General features: G+C 39.6%; 1 protein-coding gene across 9 annotated transcripts in view; it reads left to right on the top strand.

The window, feature by feature from the left end:
* The window catches only part of TRIM55 (tripartite motif containing 55), a 41,430-nt gene that overhangs the window by 11,436 nt on the left and 4,334 nt on the right, over positions 1–25,660 (top strand). Inside the window, exons 5-10 of one of the 9 annotated variants that reach the window (XM_054590214.1) lie at positions 8,953–9,186; positions 9,536–9,558; positions 9,663–9,787; positions 11,044–11,345; positions 12,700–12,987; positions 14,310–14,397. In XM_054590214.1, coding sequence (XP_054446189.1) covers positions 8,953–9,186; positions 9,536–9,558; positions 9,663–9,787; positions 11,044–11,345; positions 12,700–12,987; positions 14,310–14,397 — 1,060 coding nt within the window. Of the gene's footprint in view, positions 1–8,952; positions 9,187–9,535; positions 9,559–9,662; positions 9,788–11,043; positions 11,346–12,699; positions 14,284–14,309; positions 17,489–25,660 lie in introns of those variants that run through there. The other 8 variants (XM_054590212.1, XM_054590217.1, XM_054590213.1 and 5 more) reach the window with 8 other exon arrangements.

A 25,660-nucleotide genomic window follows, 5' to 3' on the forward strand; every position in this document is an offset into this window, starting at 1 on the left:
GTTGTTTCCCTTTCTGGCTCCGCTCACCACCCGCCTGGAAACGTTCTCTGAGAAGCCTTTTGGTGGCTGCTGACCGGGGGTGGGGAGCTGCTGTTAAAGAATTCTCCTTTCTGATTGGTGAGGAACCCCTGAGGGATGGGAAATGGAGTAGCCCCTGGGGTGGGCTCTCTCCTTCCCTAACTACTTCACCTCTCCCTGTGAGGGGCCTGACACCTGCCCCTTGGTCAAGTGCCTGTTCCCTGCACATGTCTAATTTTGTCCCTAATCATGCAATGTCTTGCAGGGCTGGTCTGGGCAGGCACCTGGCCTAGGACTGGCCTTGGACAGCTGCTGAGTTCAGGGGAAATCATACCGTGGACTCCTTGTTATCCTTTAAAAATAATGTATCCAGTTAATGTGAGTTTACATTGACCATACGAGTGGCACTGAGAAGGAGTGTAGTCACCGAAGGGCAGTCCAAACTGTGTCAGAAGGGGAGCGGCACTTTCCTTTGTAGCTGTGGTCTGATGCAAGATGAAGAAGCCTTTATTCCTTCTCCCTGTCCTGGTGGATTGTGGCTCAGCCTGGGGCATTCCCAGAGCTCTGGATTGCAGGGCACTGGAAGGCCTTCTGGGCTCTTCTAGTGGAGCCCAGCATGGTCTGGGGCTACCTTTGTCTTTCCAGGCCCAGAGCTGTTCTGGGACAGGCTGGGCTGAGGACGGGCTGCTGGAGTGCGTGGTGAAGTGTACTGCCTCAGAGCTCTCTGTTTCCAGGCAAATGTGCTTGACTTTCATTCTTCTCCCTAGAAAATATAACCTCCCTCTTATAGTCTTTGTAAATGGCCCCAAGAGAGCAGACTATTAATACTGACCCTCCTGAGGCAGGTGGGCAGGCAGGCTAGAAATGACCCCGTTTAGGGGAAACAGCTACAAATTGAATAATAAATATTTGATCTTCAGCATTTGCAATATTTGAAAAAATGAACTTTAATAAAATTCTCCAATGATTTTGCAATGAGAACAAACCACTGTGTTTCCAAAACATTGATTTTACCTAAACAGCTTTGAGACATTGTCCATGCAGTTACAAATAAGAAGTATGGCTATAATAAAAATCATTTTAATAAGCATGCCCTAATTTTTAAGGCATGCCCTAATATTCTAGAGGCAATATAATATGTGCTTAAAAGATAATGCCTTCTTCACAGTGTTGTTGTGATGACTAAATTGGGGTAAGAGGCGCATGCCAGGGGCTTGATAAGTATCACCTCGTATCATCCTCAGAGTCATCTTAGAAAGAGCACACTTACTCTAATGACGTTAGTGGTCATTTAAACCACCAGAGCATGTGTAGCATATTTTAAGTGGAGTCAGAATAAGAATGTCAGGGTCTTGGTCAATTCTGATGGCAGGATAAAGCAACTCTTTGCAGAGGGAAAAATTGAGAATGAGTAGAAGCTCTACCTTTACCTAAAAGGCTTTGCAGTAACTGGAAATATTGGTAACCAACAAAGGCTGAACTTCTTCCAGGGAAGATACTGACTACCCACAGCAGATAGGAGTGAATTAAACAGCTGTTCAGCTTACTGTGGTCTTGTGACTTTTACTGAACTGTGGGTCTCAAGTTAGGAAGGGCTTACCTGGCCCTCAGCCTTCAGGGGGTTTACCTAAGGAGCTTCTAAATGATCTGGACTATTCCAGAAAACCCCTTATGCCAAGAACCCCAGGAGTAAGCATTAGAATTTCCATAAATTATAACAGAATTATGTTTCTAACATAAAGTGGGTAATGACACAATATGATAGAAGAAAAGCATGACTCTGGGAGTCTTGAGATCGATGGCCATTGAATAGGGTTGTTCCAGTGAACACAGCACAGAGACCCCCTCGCAGGCTGGAGAGGGGTGAGCCCAAGCCCCAGTACCTGTAGGCACAGCATTTTTCTAATGTGTCTGTCTCTTCTCTAGTGCAGCCTGGCAGAGACCTGGGTTCTCATCCTAGGCTACACTCATGGGACTTCTTCCAAGTGCTTATAGCCTTTACCAGTGAAAGGTTGGGTTTGATTTCCTCAGGAGAATCTTCCTACCTTAATATAATTCTTTCTTTAGTATTATTAACCTATTGATTATTTTTGTTACCCTCTTTTGGCTTAATGAAGGGAATTTTGAAATGCTGTATTTCAAGTGAATCTCAGAGGGCACTTGCAGACTCAGAGCCGCAGCTCCAAACAAGTGCATGAATGGAGGAATGTGGTAGAGATATGAATGGGCTGGGTAGAGCCAGTTGCTCAGTGACAAGTGTTAGGGCTAAAAGCTTATCTTCATCCCTATTTTGGTCACAGAGCCACGCTCCATACATGGTAAGAGCGGTGGTCACAATTGTCTCAGGTTTTTCTTGTCGTGGCCATGGCACATTGCCATGTGACTGACAATGCAGGGCTGGGACATATAATTTACAGCTTAGTGCTGTAGATGACCATGCTGAAACTTGCCAGGAATCAAAAGAGACATTTTATATATAAAGAGGCATTTCATAGCCTGTAGAATATCGGAACTGTAGAGGAAAAAGAGACCTTAGCAACTATTCATTCTGATCTCTTAAGGCAGGTGTCTCCAATCCCCAGGCCTCAGGCTGTACTGGGCCATTGCCTGTTAGGAACCTAGCGCATGCAAAGCTCTCCTGAGCTCCACCCCCTGTTTGCCCCTCACCCCCATCCACATTGGTGGAATTAAGCTACCCGCCCCCCCCGCCCCCACCCTCCCCTCCCTGCCTCTCCCCTCCCTGCTCCACTCCTTGTCTTCCACCAGACAGGCTCCATGGTGCCAGAAAGGTTGGGGACCGCTGCCTGCCTTAATGTACAGATAAAAATAAAAAATTGCCCTGAGATTAAATGACTTCCTTCGGATCGCATAACTTTTTCTTGTTCTTTTCTTGTGAGCATTAAATGAAGCAGAGGCTTGGGGTACCCAGTTAAATACATATTTCTTTGGAACAGAAAAAAATAGAAACTTTTGAGTGAAGGCTAAACTATTCCTAGATTACAAGTCATATTTCATTCATTCATCCAATCATTCAAACCATATTTCTCATGTGAGCATTATGTGTCATATTATGCACACATAATGCTGAAAAAAATAGTGATAAACTAAACAAAAAAGCTTCCTGCTTTTCAGAAGATTTCATTCTAGTAGGGGAGATAAATAATAAAACAATAAATAACAAGATCATTTCAGACAGCAGTTAAGTGCCTGAGGAAAAAGTGAGCCACTGAAAGTCTAGCCATTAAAAATGGTGGGCCCTGGCCAGGTCGCTTAGTTGATTGGAGCATGACCCTGTGCACCAAAAGGTTGTGGGTTCAATTTCCAGTCAGGGCCCATGCCTGGGTTGCGGGTTGGATCCCAGGTCAGGGAGCATATGGAAGGCAACTGATCCACTCATATCAATGCCTGTCTCTCTCTCTCTCTCTCTCTCTCTCTCTCCCCACCTACCTCTTCTCTCCCTAAAATCAATTTTAAAAAAACTATCCTTGGGTAAGGATTTTTTTAAAAAATGGTGGTAGGACAGTACCTTGCTTGGCAGGCTACCTACCAATAGATGATCTCATTCTAAGATGATCTAAGATGATCTTAGAATAAGATCATCTATTGTTGATTTTTTTTCCCCATTAAAAGCTTCTCTTTGCAGTTATGTATATTATTTTATCTTATTTCCATAAAAATATAAAAGTGGCTAAAAATTAGAGTCAATGAATTTTAACATTTCTATGAAGGCTATAGCTAAGCAGTGGTTTTTAGATAAACATTAAAGGTTACCTACACACTTCTAAGGAAACAGCCAATGCTACTAGGTTTTTCCTTTCATCTGAAGAGTATATAGCATTGCTTAGAAACAAATATTCTGCCTATCATCGTTTTACCATGTTATTATGGGCAGAATAGTTCTCCCTTTATAAAAATAACCCTTTTTCATATACTGCATCCATGTTGGGTTCTCCCTATAGATGAGATAAGTTTTCTTTTCATTAAAGTATTGCAGACAACTTTTATTTGGTTCTCCTAAGAAGCCAATAAATGCAATTGTCCTGTCAAAACAGGAAGAAGGTCATGTGGCAGTCTGAGGACTTGCATCAGATTATGATCAGAGGCCAGCACCTAGTGTATTTATGAGGGAAGTTACTTCAGTTGTTAAGCATGCTCATGCGGGTACAATTGCAGGTGTACACACACAGAGACAACAGAGGAATCTCAGACATTAAAAGGGAGAATATGGAGAAATTTCAAAAAAATAAACTTGAAAGTTCAAAAAGTATGATCTTGATTCAGTTACTATCCAGAGAAGTGAGGGAAAGAGGTGGTATACAGGCTGGAATTGGGCTTAAAGATATATACCTTTTTACTCAAATAAATAAAAAGTTATGTTAAAAACAAGGAGAAACCTTTTGAGGTAAGGAAGTTTTTGTGGAGAAGAAATCAATGTGATTGCTATCATGCTTTGGCAGGTAACAATCATCCCTTAGAGTGTGCTGTCTGCAGACATTTTGATAATGTAGAAGTCCACATTTTCCCCATTCCATTTTTAGGTTGCTAGAAAGTCATTGTTGAAAGCATTTCAGATCCACATTTACAAAAACCCAATTGGTACTGAAATTCAGAGTAATCATTACCTGTAGGGAGGTGGCTCCTAAGAGCATTTTTTTTTCCTTTCATAGCATATAATTGTTTACTAAGTACCTTGGAGGGCAAGTTGATAAACTGAGGTGTTTGTTGTTTACCAACTTTCACAGCATGTTGAAGGCCTTGTACCCAAGAAAGATTGAAAGTGCCTATATTATTCTCTTTGTGTTGCTTCTACCTCAGAGAGTATGCAAAAATAGAAGAATTTTGGCCCTAGCAAGGTAGCTCAGTGGTTACAGCATCAACAGTCCAGGTACATCCAGGTTGTGGGTTCAATCCCCAGTCAGGGCACATATAATAATCAACAAGTGAAAGCATAAATAAGTGGTACAACAAATTGATATCTCTTTCTCCCTCCCTACACCTCCTCAAATCAATAAATAAATACAAAAGGAAAAATAGAAGAATTTCAATATCATGTAGTATTTTTCATTTGAATCTGAATTAGATTAACTTGAACATCTTAAGTTAATTTCTGTTTCTAAGTACCAATCTTATTATTTGAAATAAGAATCATATATTTTTCCTATTTCAGAAACAGATTTAACTCTTACCATATTTTGCATAGAATTAAATTGAAGACACACATTAAACAAGAGAAAAAAGAAGTGAGGTTTTTTTGGTATTAGAAAATATAGTTTTTCTGCTGTTTTCCTGAACACTGGAAAATTATGGTAGGTTTTTAGATTTTATAATGCTTGGTACATAAGGAGCACTCAGTGAATTTTGCTTAAGGAATGAATTAATGAATATAATTCTGAAACAACTGAGATTTCTTATCATTAAGAGCTCATCTGCAACATACTAGAGTTGTTAAAAGGTGCATATTCAGTTGATTAGCAGTCCACATAAATTTTTTTTTTAAGCTACTTTGAAGTACGTCACAGCTGGGTACAGTGGGAGTAGCAATGACCCAGGAGTTCAACAATCTTGGCTCTAGGCCAGGCACTGGCAGTAAATGATAGAATAGCTTGAGAAAGTGACTTAATTCTGTTGGATTTTAGTATCTATGTGAGTAAAATGATTGGCTTGTAGCAGTTACTTCTGATAGTCCTTTCAACTTCAAAATTCCACAACTGATTAATTCAAATCAAGGAAAACTGGATCTAAATTAATAAAAACTTATATAGTGCCTGCTATGTGGCAAATAAATGCTTTACAACTATGTAGTCATATGATGATGATGATAATAATAAGTAATAGTAATAAATATATTATTCATGGGGTAGCATTTCTTAAACTGTAAAGTATAAGCAAATGATAGTTGCTATTAAAATGATAGTGATGTTAACAAAATTCAATATAATACAAATCATTAAAAAAAACAAAATAGAAATAAAATAATACTTGGTATTCCATTTAAGCCACTAAGGAAAATTATATGGCCCACATAAGTGATCTAATCTTTGACTTGAGTGAATACACTAGCCATGACGCATGACTTCACATTAGTCTCACTGAAAAGGATTTGGCTTTCACAAACTTACATTTTCTTCCACATATTAAATCATATCAGAGAAAACTTCTATAAAACAAAGACCTTCTGCCAGTATAACAACTTCATATAATACTTATTATTATAAATGTTTCAAATGCACAATTCATTTTGTTTTGTTTTATTTATTTTTTAATCCTCATCCAAGGCCATGCTTATTGATTTTAGAGAGAGGGGAAGGGAAGGAGTGGGAGAGAAACATTGACTGGTTGCCTCTTGTTTATGACCAGACTAGGAATCAAACCCATAACCCAGGCATGTGCCTCTACCAGGAATCGTACCTGCAACCTTCTGGTATAGGGGACAATAGTCCAACCAATTGAGTCACCCCAGCCAGGGTCACAATTTATTTTAGAAAAATAAACTTGAAATCATCATTGTTTTATAGTAAACAGTAAAGCATCTGAACATCAAAGGTATATTTCAGAAATGCAGTAGACACATGGTTGCTTGTAAGCTTAGGACAGAAGGTAATACAGAGAAAGTTTGATTGGGAAGCTACTAATAGTCGTCAGTTCCTAGGCTGCATAATAGTCTACATCTCAAGCTAAAGGGCTGGAAATGGATGGAAATTTGGTAAGTCTGGCAATTTCCATGTCTGGACATGCTGTGTGCGCCCTAGTCCTGTTACTTTGACAACTGCCAAGGCTCCACACATTTTATTCTCTGCTGTACCTCCTCTACTCCTATTCATCCTTTATGGCCAAATTTGGGCACCACATTCTCTAAGAAGCTTTTCCTGGCTCAACATCACACCCCTGGGTCCTGTTCCCCTCAGATGTCCACCACCCACACAAAGGGTTGGATTAAGGCCCCACCTCTGTGCGTCTATAAAACCTGGTATAAATATTTAATATATTTCAATTATTTAGCCTACTAGGTTGTGTTACATTATTGGCCCATATTCTTTCTCATTTCGTGAACTGTGAGCTCCCTGAGAACAGTAATTATGTTTACTTCATCGTTAGGTCCCACAAGCCTTGCACAGTGGTTGACACAAATGACATGTTTAAGAATTATTTGTTAAATGAATGAATGGTTGGGTGGATGACAGGAATACTGTACTTACTATTAAATGGTTTATACCATTAGATCTCCTCCATGTATTGTAACTGGTTAAGAATGTGATGAGAACTGTTACCCAATGGAGGCAGTGGAGTGAGGGATGTATTGCTTGCACATTTGTGGAGTATCTTCATAATCAGCTATTTGCTTTAGGTCATCCTTCTTTCCTCTCTTAGCCATAGAATAGTAGAGAAGTTGAGGGGAAATGAAACATGATTTCTAAAAATCTATTCAACAGATATTTATTGAACATCTGCTCTCCAGGGTGGTATGTGTCTTAGGCAGACCCAGATTCTATAGTTTAGATATTTAAGAAATTCATATAAAGGAAGAAAGTAGTATGTGATATCAAAGAGAACAATGTTTATTAAGATGAAAGAACAGGTAATAAGGGTCATAGAAAGGTCAGAGATGTGAGAGATAAATTGGTCAGATTCAGGAAGCACCGCTTGGGCAAGAGTTCTAGGTTGGCTCATCATGGCTCAAAGACCTGCTCTCAGCTGTAAAGGCCCTGGACCCAGAGGTGGTCTGGTCCAGGGAGACAGGCATACACACATGCCAAACTTACTGGAGCTTGAAAAACCAAAAGGCCAATGACCAGGCCAACTGGAAAGTTAATTATGATTTAAACATGGACTCAGAGTAAAGGGAGCAAGATGATACTGGAGATGCTTTAGACACACAGTGCAGATGGACAAGGCTGATTCACATACAGCCCTTCTGTCCAGGAATCCAAAACCTGATTCAGCATTTCCCTCTCTTAGACTATATTGGATAAATAGAGCATCTGGTGGTTACAAGTATATGCCATAAATGATAACTATTATGGGATTTTAGAAAATTGAAAGATGACATTCAGCCACAGAGATCAAGGGAAGCTTCATGGAAGAAGTGGTATTTCAATATGTCTTTAAGGTTGCTTAGCATTTGCAACTGTGAATTGGGGAAAAACATTCTAAACAGAGGGAGAATATGAGCAAAGAAAGTGAGTGATTCATTTTTGTGGGACAAAGGCATGGTATGTGATGGAGAAGAGTAAAATATTGTGAAGGAAAGCTAGAACCAGGTCATGAAGGGAGTTGAAAGCCAGTTGTAAAGTTAAAATGTTATTCTTTGGGCAATGGGGAGTCATAACAGAGACAAAGCACTGTACCCAGGAGAATGAATTTGCTGGAAGTGGCGTTAGTTGGCTTGAAGCAGGTATCCCAGATACAGAGGCCACTGGAAGCTTCAGAATCTACACAGGAGGACTGAAACGAGAACAGTAGCGGTATAGGCGGTGCAGAGAGAAACGGAGAGTACAAGCCAGGAAGGACTATAGTTTTTTTTTTCCCTTACATATACATACATACACATATGTACACACACGAACACACACACATTCATTCCAAGCAAAATATAAACCTATAAGCTATATAGCCAATATGTAATTTAAAACAAAACCTATCCTAATTTATATGAAATTCTCCACTTATAAAATATAGAAGATTGAAAAATCATTCCTCTATTTAGCCAATTTAATTGATTTTTGATTGTTTAACTATCAAATTTGATAAAAGTGGGATTTTCAAAGTAGCAGCACAGTGGGAATCTATAAGTAAGTGACAGTATAAGTAAATGCTTAAGAGAAAAGAAAAAAATCCTACATAAATAAATTTTCTTATTTCCTAAAATGTCCAGGTAATTTCTCCAAATAGACATTCTTTCAAATACTTTCTAACATTAGCTAACCCAACTAACAGGAATGCTGCAAAAAACAGAAACAGGAACTTTGCGAGAAGTTTGATTACCTGTATGGCATTCTGGAGGAGAGGAAGAATGAGATGACCCAAGTCATTACCCGAACCCAAGGGGAGAAATTGGAACATGTCCGTGCTCTGATCAAAAAGTATTCTGATCACTTGGAGAATGTATCAAAGTTGGTTGAGTCAGGAATCCAGTTCATGGATGAGCCAGAAATGGCAGTATTTCTGCAGGTAAGTCTCTTTTTGACACCAAAGAAAACTAACCAAACAGGTGAGTGTTGGAGAAATAGTTGTCATCATAGTTTTGTTATTTTATGTACATCTCAGTCTGATCTGCTTTTACCAAATATAAGTCCATTTGGGGCTCATTTTCCATCTGCTTAAAAATTTCACGAGTATATATGTAAGGTCTCATGACATTGCTTAAATATAAGAAGATTCTGGTTTAAAGAAACAGTTATTTATGGCATTTAAAACTAAGCCATGAGATTTTCAGAGTCAGCAAAGGGAAGAATTAAGTCTCAACATCATCTTTGATGAAAATAATTTAAGTAGGCTTGTCTTTTCTTTGCTTCCACAGAATGCCAAAACCCTGTTACAAAAGTAAGTAATTTTCATTTATGGAAAAAGATACATATTTTTCATTTTTACCCAAGACTATCACACAGTCAACAGTGACAGTAAGTAGCAACTTGTCTTTTTTGCAGAATTTCTGAAGCATCGAAAGCATTTCAGATGGAGAAAATAGAGCATGGTTATGAGAACATGAACCACTTCACAGTCAACCTCAATAGAGAAGAAAAAATAATACGTGAAATTGATTTTTACAGAGGTTTGTTATTCTTGTGACCATTTGGCCCAAACTGCAGGTGTGTGAAAGCCGCAGAAGAGTTCAGGGGGAGGAAAGGTGGATTCAGAATCACTTTCAGAATGGATGGTGACAATGTTACGAGGATTGTAATTTAATGTGAAGCTCTATTTCATTTCAAAATCATACAGTGTGTTGACAGTGTTTATTGAGCCTTGCATATCACAGTGCCCATTATAATGCTATTACTGGGCTTTTGACTCTGGATAGTCAAATACTTAATAACTGATGGTGATAACAAAATCTCAATTTCAACCCTACACAAGATATTAGCCACAATGAGTAAAATGTCATCAGGTGCAAGGTTAAGGGTGAGATAATATATAAAACATAGAAGACATCCAGGTAGATATTGTGTGCACGTCCACTTAATCAAACTTTAGAGGGCAAGAATAGTAGCAAGTCATAGAATAATGCACAACCTGGAAGTAAAACTTAGTCCATGTGACCAGATGTACTCCAAGAGTTATAAATACATTCCTACCATATAGCCCAGAAATCCCACTCCTGGAAATTTATCCTGATGAAATCATTGAACAGAAGAAAATAGCCTTGGAAGTTACCAAATCTTTGATGGCTTGGTCCATCCTAGCACATCTAGGTGATGAAACACCTCAGCTCAACCACCACTAATGCCATGAAGCCGTTTTAGTGTCCATAGATATAACTTTAAAAGTAAACCTTCAGGATGGATCTTTTTAAAAATTACCTAATATTGCCTGAAGGAATAGTATTAAGATCAGTGGATTAGAAAAAGAGTCATGGCATTAACTGTGGCAAAAGTCAGCATTTACTGAACAAAGGAGGTAAAAAATTAAAATAAGACAAGGGTTTTGTGTCTTTTCTCAGAAAAGGAAGAGAGTTACTTTTCTGTTTGCTCTGATGGAGACAAATAAGTGACAATCTTAGTCCTTCAGGAGGCGGAAGCTGTGACAGAGTGTGATAAAAACATGAACAGGTTCTCAGGGGTGGACGGGGGATGGTGACTAGTGCTGATGAAGACTGAACATCATACTTGGGAGGGGAGCAAAGAAGATGGTGACAATTTGGCTCCCTTCACATTTTTCTAGTCCCCATTTAACTAAAAGCACAAAGTTCCAGCATGGCATACTTAGGCCATAGTCAAGTATCTATTAAAGATGATTTTTCCTAGCCTTGGCCATTAATTATTTTCGTGGCAGCAGTGGTAATTGTAATGATTTAAAAATACATTACCTTAGCAGAAGAGGAAGAGGAAGAAGAAGAAGGAGAAGAAGGAGAGGGAGAAGGAGAAGAAGGAGGCGGAGGAGAAGGAGAGGGACAGGGAGAAGGAGAGGGACAGGGAGAAGGAGAAGAAGGAGTAAAATTGGAAGAGGTAGAAAATGTTCGAACAGAGCCACCAGGAGAAGATGAAAGTCCAGAGAAAGCCTTGGAGTCCTCTCTGCTGGCCTCAGAGCTCCAGGCCGCCCCAGCCACACTTCCTATTTCTTCTCCAGAGACACCTCCAGCCCTGCTACCTGCTGCTGATGCCCCAGTGACACAGGTAACTGTTCAAGAGTTCTTTCCCACAGGACTTGCCGGTGTTTCCTTGCCCGACAACCTACATAATTTATTCTACCTTAAGGAAAAGATAACTATATGCCAGACATTTGTATGCAGAAGACAAAAGATTTCAGAGCAGTAACACTATTAGGGAGAAAGGTCCCTGCAGGTGATTCAACAAACTTGTTGTTATAACTGGTTGGCAAGACTTGGTTTAACATGATTTTCCATCAATACCACCCTCAAATTTGAGACAATCTTTGTCTGGAAACTGTGTGTGTGTATGTAAGAGGTTCAGAGAGAGCCAACAGCATGAAGATTAGGCCTGCTCTGAATACAGATATAGGGTATAGCATGAGAAATATGTAATATAGGGTGAAAAACAAAAATGGTTATACTTTCAAACTTTGCATTTTCTGTAGATAATAATGGAAGTAAATAGAGAAGCCATGCTAGTTTATGTTCCTCTTGCTTACCCCGAAATACAAATATAGCTTTCATTCAGTGGGGAAAAAAATGAAGCTTAATTTTCTATGAATCTTTCATGTGATGAGATTATAAATTGACAAAATTGCTTAAAAAGTTTCCGAGGAAATTAGCTTATTCCAGATGCTGTACCTGATTCGCTGACCTTATATTTCTAAGAATTCACTGTCCAGTTTTCAAGGCTTTGTGCTGACTGCATGTCACCTTCAGCAAACAGATCCCAACCTGTTGAGTTTGTGAACGATGGAGACTCATCACAAAAGAGCTCTGTTTTTGTACCTGCTTTTAAAGAGGACTGAAATTACCTCCAGAAACAAAACCTCAGAGGGAGAACTCAGGGATGAAAGTATACTCTATGCTCTACTTCCATAGGAAACCAGGCTAAAATATTATTTTTATAGTTCCTACAATCTTAAAAATCTGGGTATAACAATTGCACTGAAATTCAAAAAGGGGTGGTAACTAAATGAAAGTAAGATCAATCCTTGGTTTTAGGAAAGAGGTTTTTAGGGGCCCATTTATGTCAAAAATTAATTTTGGTCAATAGCTTGACCTTTCTCCCATATCTGATGTTTTGTAAGTAACTTTCATTTTAGGACTCCGTTGTCTGCCTGGCCAGGCTATCATCTCGTTAAAGACAAACCCACAAAAGAAGAGGGGCACATGCGAGGCCATGAAGAAGGGCAACTACTGTTAGCATTTCTTCTCTTAGCACTTGCCAAGGGTGGGATGAACTAAAATGTGCAATATCAGGCACTACACACAGAGCTCACAGTTGTCAAACCTGAAGAGAACTAAAATCGACTGCTTTTTTTCTTCTTCTTCTTCTTTTTCTCTTTTCACTTTTGAATGTATCTGTCCTGATTAAGGGGGAGGTTGTACCCACTGGCTCTCAGCAGACCACAGAGTCTGAAACTCCAGTCCCTGCATCAACGGACACTGCGGATCCCTTGTTTTACCCTAGTTGGTATAAAGGCCAAACCCGGAAAGCTACCACCAACCCACCTTCCACCCCAGTGAGCGAAGGTCTGGGGCACATAGGGCCTCCAGGTTCTGAGGATTCGAATGTGCAGAAGGCAGAAGTGGCAGAAGCCGCAGCCAGTGAGAGGGCAGCAGTGAGTGGTAAGGCAACTAGTTCACCTGCAGCTACTTCTCAGGTTAGTGTTGATGCTGTTGTGTCTGAATGCTTCCCTGTGCCGCCCAGGGTCCTGCTAGAATCGCAGCAAGAAAGAAGGGCTTCCAAAGGGGCAGACTGTGGCCTTGGGAAAATCTCAGGAACAACTCAGCCTCAATGCTGGCTTATTGTTTAAGCCTTATATTAACCTGTTTTTTTAAGCTTTACATAAAACAAAACAAAGAAAGACAGTTTGACTTCACTCTGTTCACGAGTGGTGACCTCACACCCGGCTTCCCAGGGGACGGGGCTCTAGAGGGCCTGGCCCTTCAGCATGCAGTTGAGAGCTGCTTTGTCTGCAGTGACTGCCTGGTGTCCCTGTTCCCCTTTGCAAGGCCGCTTGTCCTTGCTTAGCCTATTCTCTGTCCTCCCTGGGCTTCCAAAGACTAATGACCCGCTTTTGTTCCCTTCCCAGCAAACCCCAAGGAGCACGTTTGAATTGAGCTCTAAGTCTGCTCTGGAAAATAACCTGTGATTCATGGATTCTGGGAGTGTGCTGGCTATGTCTAGACAAAGATAGTCTTGGCTTGATTAAACCAGTGCTTCCTAAGCATGAGCTCCTGGGAGCAGAAAAGCACGGGTTTTCTTCCATCGGATTTTTTAAAAAGGGACACTTGATTTTTTTCTCTTGTTCTTATAATGAAAGTTTGACATCCATATCTTCTGCCTAACACTGGGTTAGATGTCTGCATGGCTCAAAGATTCCACAGAAGAAATCTTCTGTAATTTCTTCACAAGGAAGAATGTTCATGGTTACTCCATTCCTGTGAGCATTCTTAAATGATGTGTGGGAGTGACTGTTGCCCAGACAAGGGGCTGTCAAACTAGCACTCTGCAGTTCCATGCTCCTGGGTCATCAGGTGATTACAAACAACAAACAACATTTTTTCCCAAAAATCAGAAAATAACATTATCTTGCCTGTACCTACTCAAGTGAACCTCCATTTCATGAGATTAAAAAAAAAAAAAAGGAAATGAGTTTTGGAAAATTAAAAGTAACAGGATTTTGTGCTATATATTTATTTTCACAGATGAAAATGACAAAAATAATTGTTTGGTTTGAGGAAGTCTTTTGAAGTAGATTTTGGGTTTAAAAAAAAATGGAGTAGACTTTGATTATGTCCAGAAAGTTTATGGGAATTCTTACATCTTTACTGGAAGTTGAGTGAGGAGGAGCTGTTTTCTGAAAAGACCCTGTGAGAAGCACTAAATAGGGCTCTGAACCAGAATGGAAAGTCCATCTAAATAATGTTGGGAAAATTTTTTTTGATAATAACAGTGAAGCTTTCTTCTTGTTTCTCACAGGAGTTAGCAATCTGCCTAGCACTTTTGGCTTTTCTTATACTTCACTACATCTGGAGTCAGATTCAGAGCTTGATTTTTACTTTATTGGGTAGGAAATATTTTCTTTTCCCTTGACTAACATCTCATGTAGTTTCTTTTATCATATTTCTCTTCTGTAGGCCCAGAGATAAATTTCTGAGCCTTGAGGCTCAGCCACCTAAAAAGAACGAAGTTCCTAGACAATACTGTGGCCTCAAGCTCCCACAATGCAATCACCTCAAGGCACCTTCCTGAGGAGAATTGCTCCATTATCTAATCTTGCATGGAGGGGAATCCTGACTCAGAAGTGACTGGTGGGCAATTATTCAGTAATCCAGTAACAATGGACCCTCCCAAATGGCCTTTAGGGGAGACCAGTTTCAAAAGGTCTCAGCTACTGTGAGAATTCACTGCTATTAAAATAGAGAGAAGAGGAGCAAAGGACTTTCTAGGGTTTCCATAGATTAAGTAGCAGCATTTCATCTGCTTACAACAGAGGGGCTCAGGAGGTGGCCAGATGATTCCTGTTGGGGATATATTGGCAATTCTTGATCTGGCGGGCAGGTGGTCTAGGTGACCTCTCAGTTATCTTTGAACCCTGAGACTCTACAATGTCTTTCCTGGGAGATGGGGTCCCTGAGAGAAAGGGGCCCTGGGTACAGCAACATCAGGGGCATTGCAGCCCGGTGAAATCTGAAAGAGTAAAGAGCCAGAGATCAATGTTCATTTGCCAGCCATAAAGAATTAGAACCAAAGAAATGTCATAAAGCCAACAAAAAACATGTTATTTCTGAGACAACTTTCTCAAGCCTTTTCTTGATTACTGTTATGAGGTTTGCTTAGGGACTGACATCTTACTCTTCTAACAACTTTTAAATATTATCAGTTTAACTAATAGTAATTAAAGATTCAAACCCCTTATACTTTTAGTAAATGACCCTGCTAGACCTGAGACCCAGCTCCCTGTGCCTGTAGCTCAGAAGCAATTCAGGGTGACTGGTGCTGAAAGGCCTCTCCTATTTCTGGCTATTGACTTTTCCCTGGATTGACATTGACTCTTCTGGAAGCTCCCATCACACAGTTTCTTTTCCCCTCATTAGCTGTCTGCTCAGCAAAGGCAGTGGGATCTCCATGGAGCCCTGTTGTGTCTTTACCTGTGTGTGAGTGGGACCTGCCCCCAATGTCTAATAGTCACAAACCTGTGCCACTAGAATGTTCTGAGTGTTCTTATAGTCTGCTCAGGTGCTTAGCTCCTCCTCCTGTCATTATTTATGTTGAAGAGAAGTGGGAGGAAGTATGGGCCATGGACTCAGTGGGGCAAATGGGGAGAGAGAAAACGCCATGCTTTATTGGAATAATCTAGTGTGGATCTGAATAATTGTCTAAAGAGTCCAGCTTACATTCTGAGAATTCAGGTTTTGGGATTGGTTGCTATATATCCTTGTAATACTTCTCTGAGGCTGCAGGGGGAGAGTCATGCTTCTTGTCCGCCATCCACTGAGCCCATGTCACGTACACTGACATTATTCATGTGCCTGTCTGGTGAGATGAGGGTGAAGCAAGTGGGGACCGGGTGAGGTAGACTGAATTGACATTCAGTTTTGCAGAGAACCTTGCTTGTGTAGTTCTTGGCATTTGAAAAAGGGCCTTTCACATAGAGCAGGAAATCTGCTTATGATAGAGTATCACTCTTTGATTTGTGAAAAGAGATATGGACAGAAGGATAGAGACTTCACCATGGTATCAGATTCCTGGCCTCTGAATTTTTTGCAGGCCTGACTTACCTTCACCACCTCAGAACCCAGCTTCCTAAATTAGTGTTTATCCGATGCAAAGTTAGCTTGTTGGAATTTCATACTTTATCATTAGTCTTTCCCTGAACATTTAGAATGTGATACAAAGTTCTCCATGCTTCACTGGCAGTCTGACCTCTCTTTACTGGTCCCATGTAAGGGAATGAGGTTGTTTTAGAAACTCAGACGCATGTCGGGCTCACTTGCTCATCTGTAAACTCACTTCAGACCTCATCAGTGGAACTGTAAATCTTTTAAGAAGGCCAGTGTTCTATTTCCAGGTGCTTCCCTCATTGCCATTCATCTGCCCTTGCTTTTTCTGCCTGTGATTTCATGTAGTCTATACTTTATCATGTACTTTCTCTCTTCACCTAATCACATAGGTAGTTTATGTGTTAGAAGCTGGTCATGGCAAAAGCTAGACATCAACTCTCTCTACCACTTGTGAATGGGGGACTCTGCTTTTTGATAGGTCAGAAGAGCATTGTTGCCTTCTCCACCCTCATTCTCAAAGAAAAAATAATTTCTTGACAAGGTTTGGATTCAGCCCTATATGAAGGTGGATCTCACAGACGACCATGGTTCCCATTTATTCTTCTGCAGGATGCATTTTGAATCCAATCACACCTCATTCCTCCTAGAAAACTTCCTAAAAGTAGTCATAGGTCAAACCATGCAAAATCTCTCTACATGAACAGGTCTCCAAAATTGCCCTCTAAGTTTCCATCTTTCTAGGCCATGCATATACTATATGTTCGGTCAATGCGAAGGGAGTTTGGTGGAAATGACATTTGACCTTTGTCATGCATTTATTTTTTTTTAATTCATTTTGAAAAAGTCACACCAGCCTCTTGTCAACCTCAGAAGATAGGGCAATAAAAAGGTGCGGAGAAGAACTCTGTGAGATAGGTCAGCTTCTGGAAAGCAGCCTTAGTGAGCCTCATCTCCTGGGGATGCCTGGTCCCGTCTGCTTCCATTTGCTGCCCTTCCTCTTTCTGCATTACTCACATGCAAATTACACCTGGGTGTTAATACAGGGACTGCCTCCACCCCCGACCCCACCCCCACGGGCAATTGGGTATTTTGGGGGTGAATATGAATGGCAATTAGATTTTTCCTGAAGTGGAAGAAACAGATATAAACCCCTCCTTATTCCCCTTTCTCCCTTCCCAGTGAGATTGAGTGGCCTTGTGTGGAAGAATTTGTCCAAACCATTTAATGGAATCTGTTCAGGGAACAGGGGTTTCCAGAAAAATGTCTTCCTATTGGGTGGATTAACTTGGTAGCTGCTCTGGCTAATACCTGAGGTGGACTGTGGCAGCTGCTTCAAGGTCAGAAGACCACTCCACCATCTCACCGCCTGCGCGCGCACACACACTCCACAAAGAGCCAGTTGCTTTGGAGATAGGAACTTAGACATTCAAATTTCTGCAATTTCTGCCTCTATAAAGAATCACAGCTCATATATTTTACCAGAGCATGAAGTTTTAGTTTTATAAGACTCTAAGAGCTTTATTATATTATAGCTATCTGTTGTTTTCAAGAATATCATATCCTTTTTTCACATTCTAATCTTCTAGCCTGAAAATAGGCCAATAAATTGGGCAGAAATTCTGCTAAGCTTTGGGGTACTAGAAAGATCAATGAAATTAGGAGAAAGGATTCAGGTCCTAGTCATCTTGCTTCTACACCTGACCCTGAGTGTTTAATTTCTTTGAGCCTCAGTTTTCTCACCAGGAAAATGAGGCAACTACTCAATGGGAATATTCATCTACTTGTACAATATAAGAGAGTGAAAAATCTAGTACTAAAAATTTTATAAACTGTTTCAGGATGTTTTCATTGGGAGGATTATGGACTTAGGACTGATGCAAATCATTCTGAGTGACAATATAATAACCATAAATTCTCTGTGAAATGGTTAGCTCATTTTGTTTTCCAAAATATAGTTCTTTTTTATGCTTTTCTAATCTTCACCCAAGAACGTTTTTTTCATTGCTTTTAGAGATAAGAAGGGGGAAAGACAGAAAATCAATGTGAGAGAGAAGCATCAACTGATTGCCTCCCATATGCCCCTGTGTGGACAGGGGATCATACACACCCGGACCAGGGGAACAAACCCACAATGCCCTGACTGGGGAATGAACCTGCAATGCAGACATGTGCTCTAACCAGGAATTGAACCCGCAGCCTTTCACTTAAGGGACAATGCTCCAACCAAGTGACCTACACCGGCCAGGGCCCAAAATATATTTCTTATCTTGAAGGTGTTATATAAATCTCCATTCCCCAAACTGTTTTCCAACTCTCCTCCTAGTCACCCATTTAAATGAATGTTTACACAGCTGTTATTACCCCTCTAGATGGAGTTTAGATAAACTCCATAAAAATCCATGATGATTCAACTCTGAAGCCCACTTAAAGGCACTTACAGAGCTCATTGTCCAGTGGAGCAAAGACAGAATGGACACATTAGAGACAGCCACAGAATATTAGATGGATGAAAAGATGAAAGATATATGATTTTAAATTCACCTATTTTAAGTGTAAGGTTCAAGAACTTTTTACAAATATGTAGCATTGTATAGCCACTATCACGGTTAAGGTATAGAATATTTCTTTCACTCCAAAAAGTTCCCTCATGTGTCTTTGCAGTTAATCCCCTTCTTGCATCCCAGTTTATGTTTTGCTTCTCATTAGAGTTCTCCAGTTCTACAAAATCATATAAATGAAAAGATGCATTCTGTAGACTTTTGTGACTGGCTTCTTTGACTTAGCATTATGCTCTTGAGTTTCATCCATTTCATTGCATGTATCAGTAGCTCATTTCTTTTTATCCTTAGTAGTAGTCCATTGTATGGATATACCACAATTTATCTATTCATCATTTGATGGATGCTTGTGTTGTTAGCAGTTTTGGCTATTTATAAATAAAGCTGCTATGAACATTCACATGTAGATCTCTGTGAATATGTTTTTTCATTTCTCTTGAGTAAATACTTAGGAGTGGAATTGCTGGATTATATAGTAACTTCATGGATAACTTCATGGATAACAAACTATAAAACTCTTTCATAGTGGCTATTAAATTTTGTGTTCCTACCAGCAATGTTACAAGTTCTAGTTACTCCACATCCTAGCCAGAACTTGGTATTGCGTTAACCTTTTACATTTTTGCCATTCTAATAAATGTGTACGGTATCTTCTTGTAGTTTTAATTTGCATTTTCATGTGCTTCTTAGTCATTTTTATATTTACTTTGATACATTTTGCTGACATTTTTTGTTGGATTATCACCTTAGACAATCAGAAAGTTCTTTATGTATTTTGGATAAAGCTCCATTATCAGACACATTTTGCAAATATTTTCTCCCAGTCTATGGTTTGCCTTTTCATTTTCTTAGCAATGTATTTTGAAGAGCAAACATTTTTAGTTTTAATGAAGTCCAATTTATTATTTTCCCTTATAATTTGTATTTTTTGTGTCCTACTTAAGAAATCTTTCCTTAACTCAAAATCAAAATGTTTTCTCCTATGTTTTCTTCTAGAATATTTTGTAGTTTTAGCTTTACCTTAGATCCAAGATCGTTTTTTAAGATAATTTTTGTATATGTGAGGCAAGAGTATAGGTTTTTAGTTTTTGTGTGGGGGGGTTTTGTTTGGTTTTCTGTATAGATATTCATTTCTTCCTGCACTATTTGTTGAAAAAATTAGCCTTTCTTCAGAGAATTACTTCGATGGCTGTATGTGTGTAGGTCTACTTCTTGACCCTCTATTTCTTTCCATTGATCTGTATGTTTCTCCCTCTACCAATATCACACTGTCTTGATTATTATAGCTCTATAAAGGTCTCCAGAACAGGTAATGTAAGTCCTCCATTCTATTGGTTTTATTTGACTTTATTGTTGTTTTTTTTCCTACTTACTATTGTATTCATTTTTGTTCTTTATTATTTTCATCCTTATGCTTGCTTTGGGTTGCATTTTCTCTTTTCTCTCTAGTTTCTTAGGTGTGAAGCTTGAGATTATTGATTTAAAATCTCTCTTGTTTCCTAGTAAAAATCATTTAATGCGATAAATTTCCTTCTAATCACTACTTGTGATCCCACAAAATTTGATATGTTGTATTTTTATTTAATTCAAAATGTTTTCTAATTTACCTTGTTGCTGCTACTTTGACCCCTGGTTATTTAGATAAGTAGTGTTTAATTTCTAGATATTGGGAGATTTTCTAGATATCTTTCTGTTTAATTTCTGATTTGATTCTGTTGTGGAAAAAGAATATTCATTATGTGATTCCAATCCTTGTGAATTTATTAGGATTTGTTTAATGGCCCAAAATATGATCTAACTTGGTGAATGTTTCATGTGCAATGGAAAACATTGTGACACAATGTTTTCTGTTGTTGTCAGGTAGAGTACTCTACAAATATCAATTAGGTCAGTTGATTTATAGTGTTGTTCAAGTCTACTTTAACCTTACTGATTTTCAATTTACTTGTTTTATCAGTTGCTGAGAGACAAATTTTGTGATCTCTGACTATAATTGTGGATTTGTCTATTTACCCTTTAAGGTTTATCAGTTTTGAAATTTTGTTTAGGTGCATTCATATTTAACATTGCTATGTTTTCTTGAAAAATTTATCCCAAGATAAGTGTTAAAAAAAAACTTCTTTTCTATCTTTCCTCTCTTTATGTCTGCCTATTTTAATGGAAATAAAGAGGGTCCTCATTCACATATATTATCGTTTAAGGTAGCTAAGAAAAGATAGAGTGCAGGTGGGAAGGCGCCTGGAGGAGGAAGGTGCTGACATTCCTTATGGCATTCCAAATGGCTGGGCTAAATCCAACAAGCCTGTCCCCCCTTCCTCCTCCAGCCACGCACAAGGCCAAATATAGCAAAGGCTGAAGTTCCTGATGCTTTTAAGTGACTAGCCTGAACTTTACAATCTGCTGATTAGTTGTCAGTGATCCATCGTGCCCTATTTTTAGTTTTGATGTAAATTGCTTTATGAGCTAATATCTCTGTCCATTTTCATGACACACCTATGCCTAGTTCACTCCTTGTCCTGTCTAAACCAGTTTCCACAGAGGTCACCTTGTCATGGGCAAGGGACTTCCAGCACTAGGCTTGTTCTCTTGGTGGAGAAGGTTCATGGGTCTCAGTCCAAGTGGTGCAGTTGTCCCTTCTCCGGTCCTCGGTGTTTCCATCTAGCATATCATGAGCTCAGAGACAGCACCTGAGGAACAGTATGGATCACCCACACCTGTGGGTTCTTCATGCTAAAATAGCAGAAGGACATGTGAAGGTCAGGGCCAGTGTGGAAAAAGACACACACACACACACACACACACACACACACTCCCAACCCATGGCCATCGTAATTTTCAACCCAGGACATTATAAATGTACTTCCAGAGGAACATGAAAAGAAAAATTTTTTTAATAGAAAGGAAGAAAGGAAGAAAAGAAGGAAGCAGAAGGTAAGGAAAAGAAAGGAAGAAAGAGAAAGACCTGTGGTTTAAATGGTTAAAAAGACAGGCTGTCTTTTTAAGAAGACAGGCAAGCAAAGATTCTTTTCTCTTCTTGAAGCCCAGGGTTTATTTCCTAGGCTCTCAGAAAATAATACATGTGTCCTCAAACCTGAGACCTTATCAAATTTCTCATCATCCCAAGATGCAGTCCCCTTGAAAATACTCATATTTTTCTAAACCAGAATGAACAATAGGTCAAAGCAGGCTAGGGGAGCCCTGAGTCTCCACAAGGTGTCACACACAAAAGAGATAAAATCATTTTCATGCAAATAACCTTTGAGACCAAATCATTCACTCTGATTTCAAAGGCAAATACCAACTCCAGCTGCTATCAGAGATTGAGAGGTGAGAGTACCAAAGACTAGGGGCTAGAAGTCTTCTTTTCTTTCTTTCTTTTTCTTTAATCCTCACCTGAGGATATGTTTATTGATTTTAAAGAGAGAGGAAAGGAAAGAGAGAGAAACAAACGTTGATTTGTTGCCTCTGATACAGGCCCCAATTGGGGATCAAACCAACAACCTATGTATATGTACCCTGACCTGGAATTGAACCAGCAGCACTTTGGTAGAGGGAATGATGCTCAACCTGAGCCAACTGACTAGAGTGGAAGTCTTCTTTTCTGAGCAAGATTAATTTCACAAGGTATTATAGAACATTTAAAAAAATAAAGTAGGAGACCAAAAACATGATTTCCCACAAGTGTGACTATAGATCCTGTGTTTTTTCAAATGATCTCTTTAATTTTCCAAAAGAAACTGAAATGAATGAATATGTATGTATGTTCTCTAAATTTGATTGAGGGGTTCAGGGTATAGAATTATTTTCTAACAGAAATCCCTACTGAGAGTGATTGCTGTATTTTATAAATTAGAAGATTCAAGCTTACAAATCACTGATATGCCCCATATCCTGACTATGCTGGAATTTCAACTTATTTAAAATAAAGACAAAACTAATCAATGGTTAGGACTAGCCTGCATTTTCTGGTTAACATTGTCCAGGGCTTAATAATCCTGGAAATTATCAGAAGTTATAATAATGAAATGCAGTCATTTTTATACAGAAAAAAATATGGAAGAAAGTAAGATTTTTCTTAAACAAGTAAGCTTTAGTGAGACCATTACGTTAACATTATAAATGCTTTTTCATTTGTATCCTACAGCAGCAATTTTTTTTTTCTGGGCTTATTTTCCCTCCTACTGGGAAAGTGACATCCTAATAATTGTCAATTTGGGGTCTTTTCTAGAAGGACAAAAAAAAAACCTATACTAAAACTATAGACTATATTTCTCAGGATCAAATAGCATCCTTAGTAAAAGTCACTTAAATAGGAAGCTAAATGGATATAACCACTTTAAGGAGGAAAATATAATGTAAATTGTGTGTGAGCAATGTAATGAATTCATTTCCCTGGCAACCTGTGCCTACAGCTCTACAATTCTGTGAAAACAGTAGCGCAGGCACCCGAGAGAGCTCTCTGGGGAAGTCATGACATAGCTAGTTGAGTTTTGCTTCCTGTGTTTTTAAATTGTTTATTATTCTCATTTAACCTAAGACCTATGTCAGTATTGCATATCCCTTGGATTTTTTGTCTTTATGTATCTCAGTGATTTCCCTGAAATGTCTTTGTCTCCACTACAGCCCACAAAGCAAAGAATTAATCCACAATCATGTTAATTCATCTAAAAAACAAATTCCACGTGGCAATGGCTGTAACTAATGTGTATATATTGCTTTATCATTTACATAGTCTTTCATAGAGATTCTCTCATTTAAACTTCCCAACACCCTGTACAGAAGGAATTGTTAAACTTCCCCATTTTATATTAAGGGATCGTAGAGGGTGAGTGACTTGCTCAAGATCACAAGAGTTGGAGTAAGGTGCAGAGTGGTCCCTTGTCTTTCTCTATGGAGTGCGTGTGTGCAGTATAATGGAGGCCAAGCCCACATCTAGGAAAAGTGAATGAATCCCCACTTCCCCTGGGGCGATGTGACTGAAGCAAAAATAGTGTGACCAAAGGTTCTGTTGCTTTGACTCAATATTCATGACACATCGGTACAACCTCCACAGGGCACAGAGGTCCTTTCTGGCCTCCACCGCTTGTAGGGATGTGGCCATTCATTGCAAATGAGAGCATTACTGTGCTGTAGTTGCACCCCATGCTGCTGAGCAACCTGCCTCTCTATCTGACTTCCAGGGGTGGATTTGGCCATGCCCTGAGTCTCATCTGCTCAACAGCAGCAGCTACCCTTTTTCTCTTTGGATTTGTGGTCACCATTAACAACGCTCAGCTCTTTATCCTTAGAGTTACTTGGATCAAGTTCTTCAGCCTTTCTGAGTTTTTTCTTCTGTAAATTAGGCATAATAAGACTGTCACCCTCCCATAGTTCTTGAGAACCTGTCTGGCAAGGCAAAGAAGCCCTTGATTGTGAGGAATTAATGATCTAATTAACAGTTCTTTCTAATGCAGTCCTCCTTTCAGAAATGATGAGGACACACAACCACTCTATACTGGATACACAATTGTCAGGTCCATATCTGAGAAAACATCTAGCTTTTAATTTTTGCTCCTCTCCTAGCCCCATCAATTCTTGTTTGGTTTGTTTGAAACAGAATACACTGTACATCCTCCCCTAGGTTAAGAAAAAGTGAGCAAGTTTAAGTTCTTGTTTCATAGGCTGAAGGAAATGACTCGTTTCAGATCTTCCCTTAGCAAGAAGGAAGTAGCTAATGGCAACAAAGCCCCCAAATCAATTCCATTCACTCATCCGATCAGTCACTCATCGTGTGTACAGCTGTAAATCCTCCAAAGAAGATAAAATGCTTTTTATTGAGTGTTTTCCTTCCAGAACTCCTTTAGGGGAGGGTGTACCTCTATTTCTTCTTCTAGCTTTCATGGAGAGTCTGCTATCTTTTCACAGTTATGTGCTTCGTTCCTAACATTTCTTGGTTGCTCTGCCACTAAGCAGAAATGTCCGTATTCCTGTTAAAGAAATGCCCACAATTGCAGTCCTGCCCAACAAATTTTCCAGGGCTTAGACCCTTGCCTGTGAGTCACAGACCTGCCTCATTTACTTGTCCAGCATAATGACTGGCCCACGCTCTTGGCTGTACTCTCTTTTCTAGTCTGGAATCCATAATGCTTAAGCTATCCAAGGGACGGAGGTTCAGGAATGCTAAGTAGGGGAGTAGGCCAATGCTTGGGTTTAGACTTTCTGAATAAACATTCTAAACACGACCTCAGCGTTCCTACTCACACTTGTTTCCAGCATCTGTCTTTGATTCTCTGACCCAGCCTAGCAGGTGCAGGGTAGACACAGGGTGATTGCCCATTCAGCAGCCTCAAGTCTAGCCTTACCTATCCTATCCACATTCCATTAAGGCAAATGTATTTCATTATAGACAAGCAAGGGCTCCTCTGAACTGGCCTAGAAAGACTGGCATTTAACATGCAGTGGTAACCAGATCCTGCTGTCAGCTTGCATTTATGATCGACGTTCACAGCAGCAGAGAGGAGATGAAGGCCCAAGAGTGGGGGCCCAGGCTCACATTTCCCCACTGCAGGAGTGCACATCAAGATGTTGTCATCCATTAATACATTACTTGCAATTCAGTTTATCAGGTCAGTTACTATCACTTGGATAAGCCTGAGGGAAGGGGACACAAGACATAAATTTTAACAGATCAGGATCGTGAGTGATGTAGAGGTTATCATTTGGGGAAGGGCTGAGGCCGGCACCTCCTGGAGCCCTAGGAAGCTTATTGGCAGCCTGCAGGCACTGGTTACTGATAAAATTACCTGGCAGAGCTCACTCTTCTACTTTGGATCAGCTAAAATAATAATAATAATAATTGTTATTATTATTCCCCTCCAAAACGTGGCTACCCAGACTTGTGGCAGAATGAATATCAGGAAAGCATCTGTTTAGGTTTGTGCAGTCAGTGTATCCATGTGTCGCGAGCTCAATTTAGAGAAAAAGGAGCTGCTGGCATCACACCAAGCCA

The sequence above is a fragment of the Pteronotus mesoamericanus genome, unplaced genomic scaffold (assembly GCF_021234165.1).
Source record: "Pteronotus mesoamericanus isolate MK-2021 breed Mesoamerican mustached bat unplaced genomic scaffold, CSHL_Meso_final scaffold_174, whole genome shotgun sequence".
Classification (NCBI taxonomy): domain Eukaryota; kingdom Metazoa; phylum Chordata; class Mammalia; order Chiroptera; family Mormoopidae; genus Pteronotus; species Pteronotus mesoamericanus.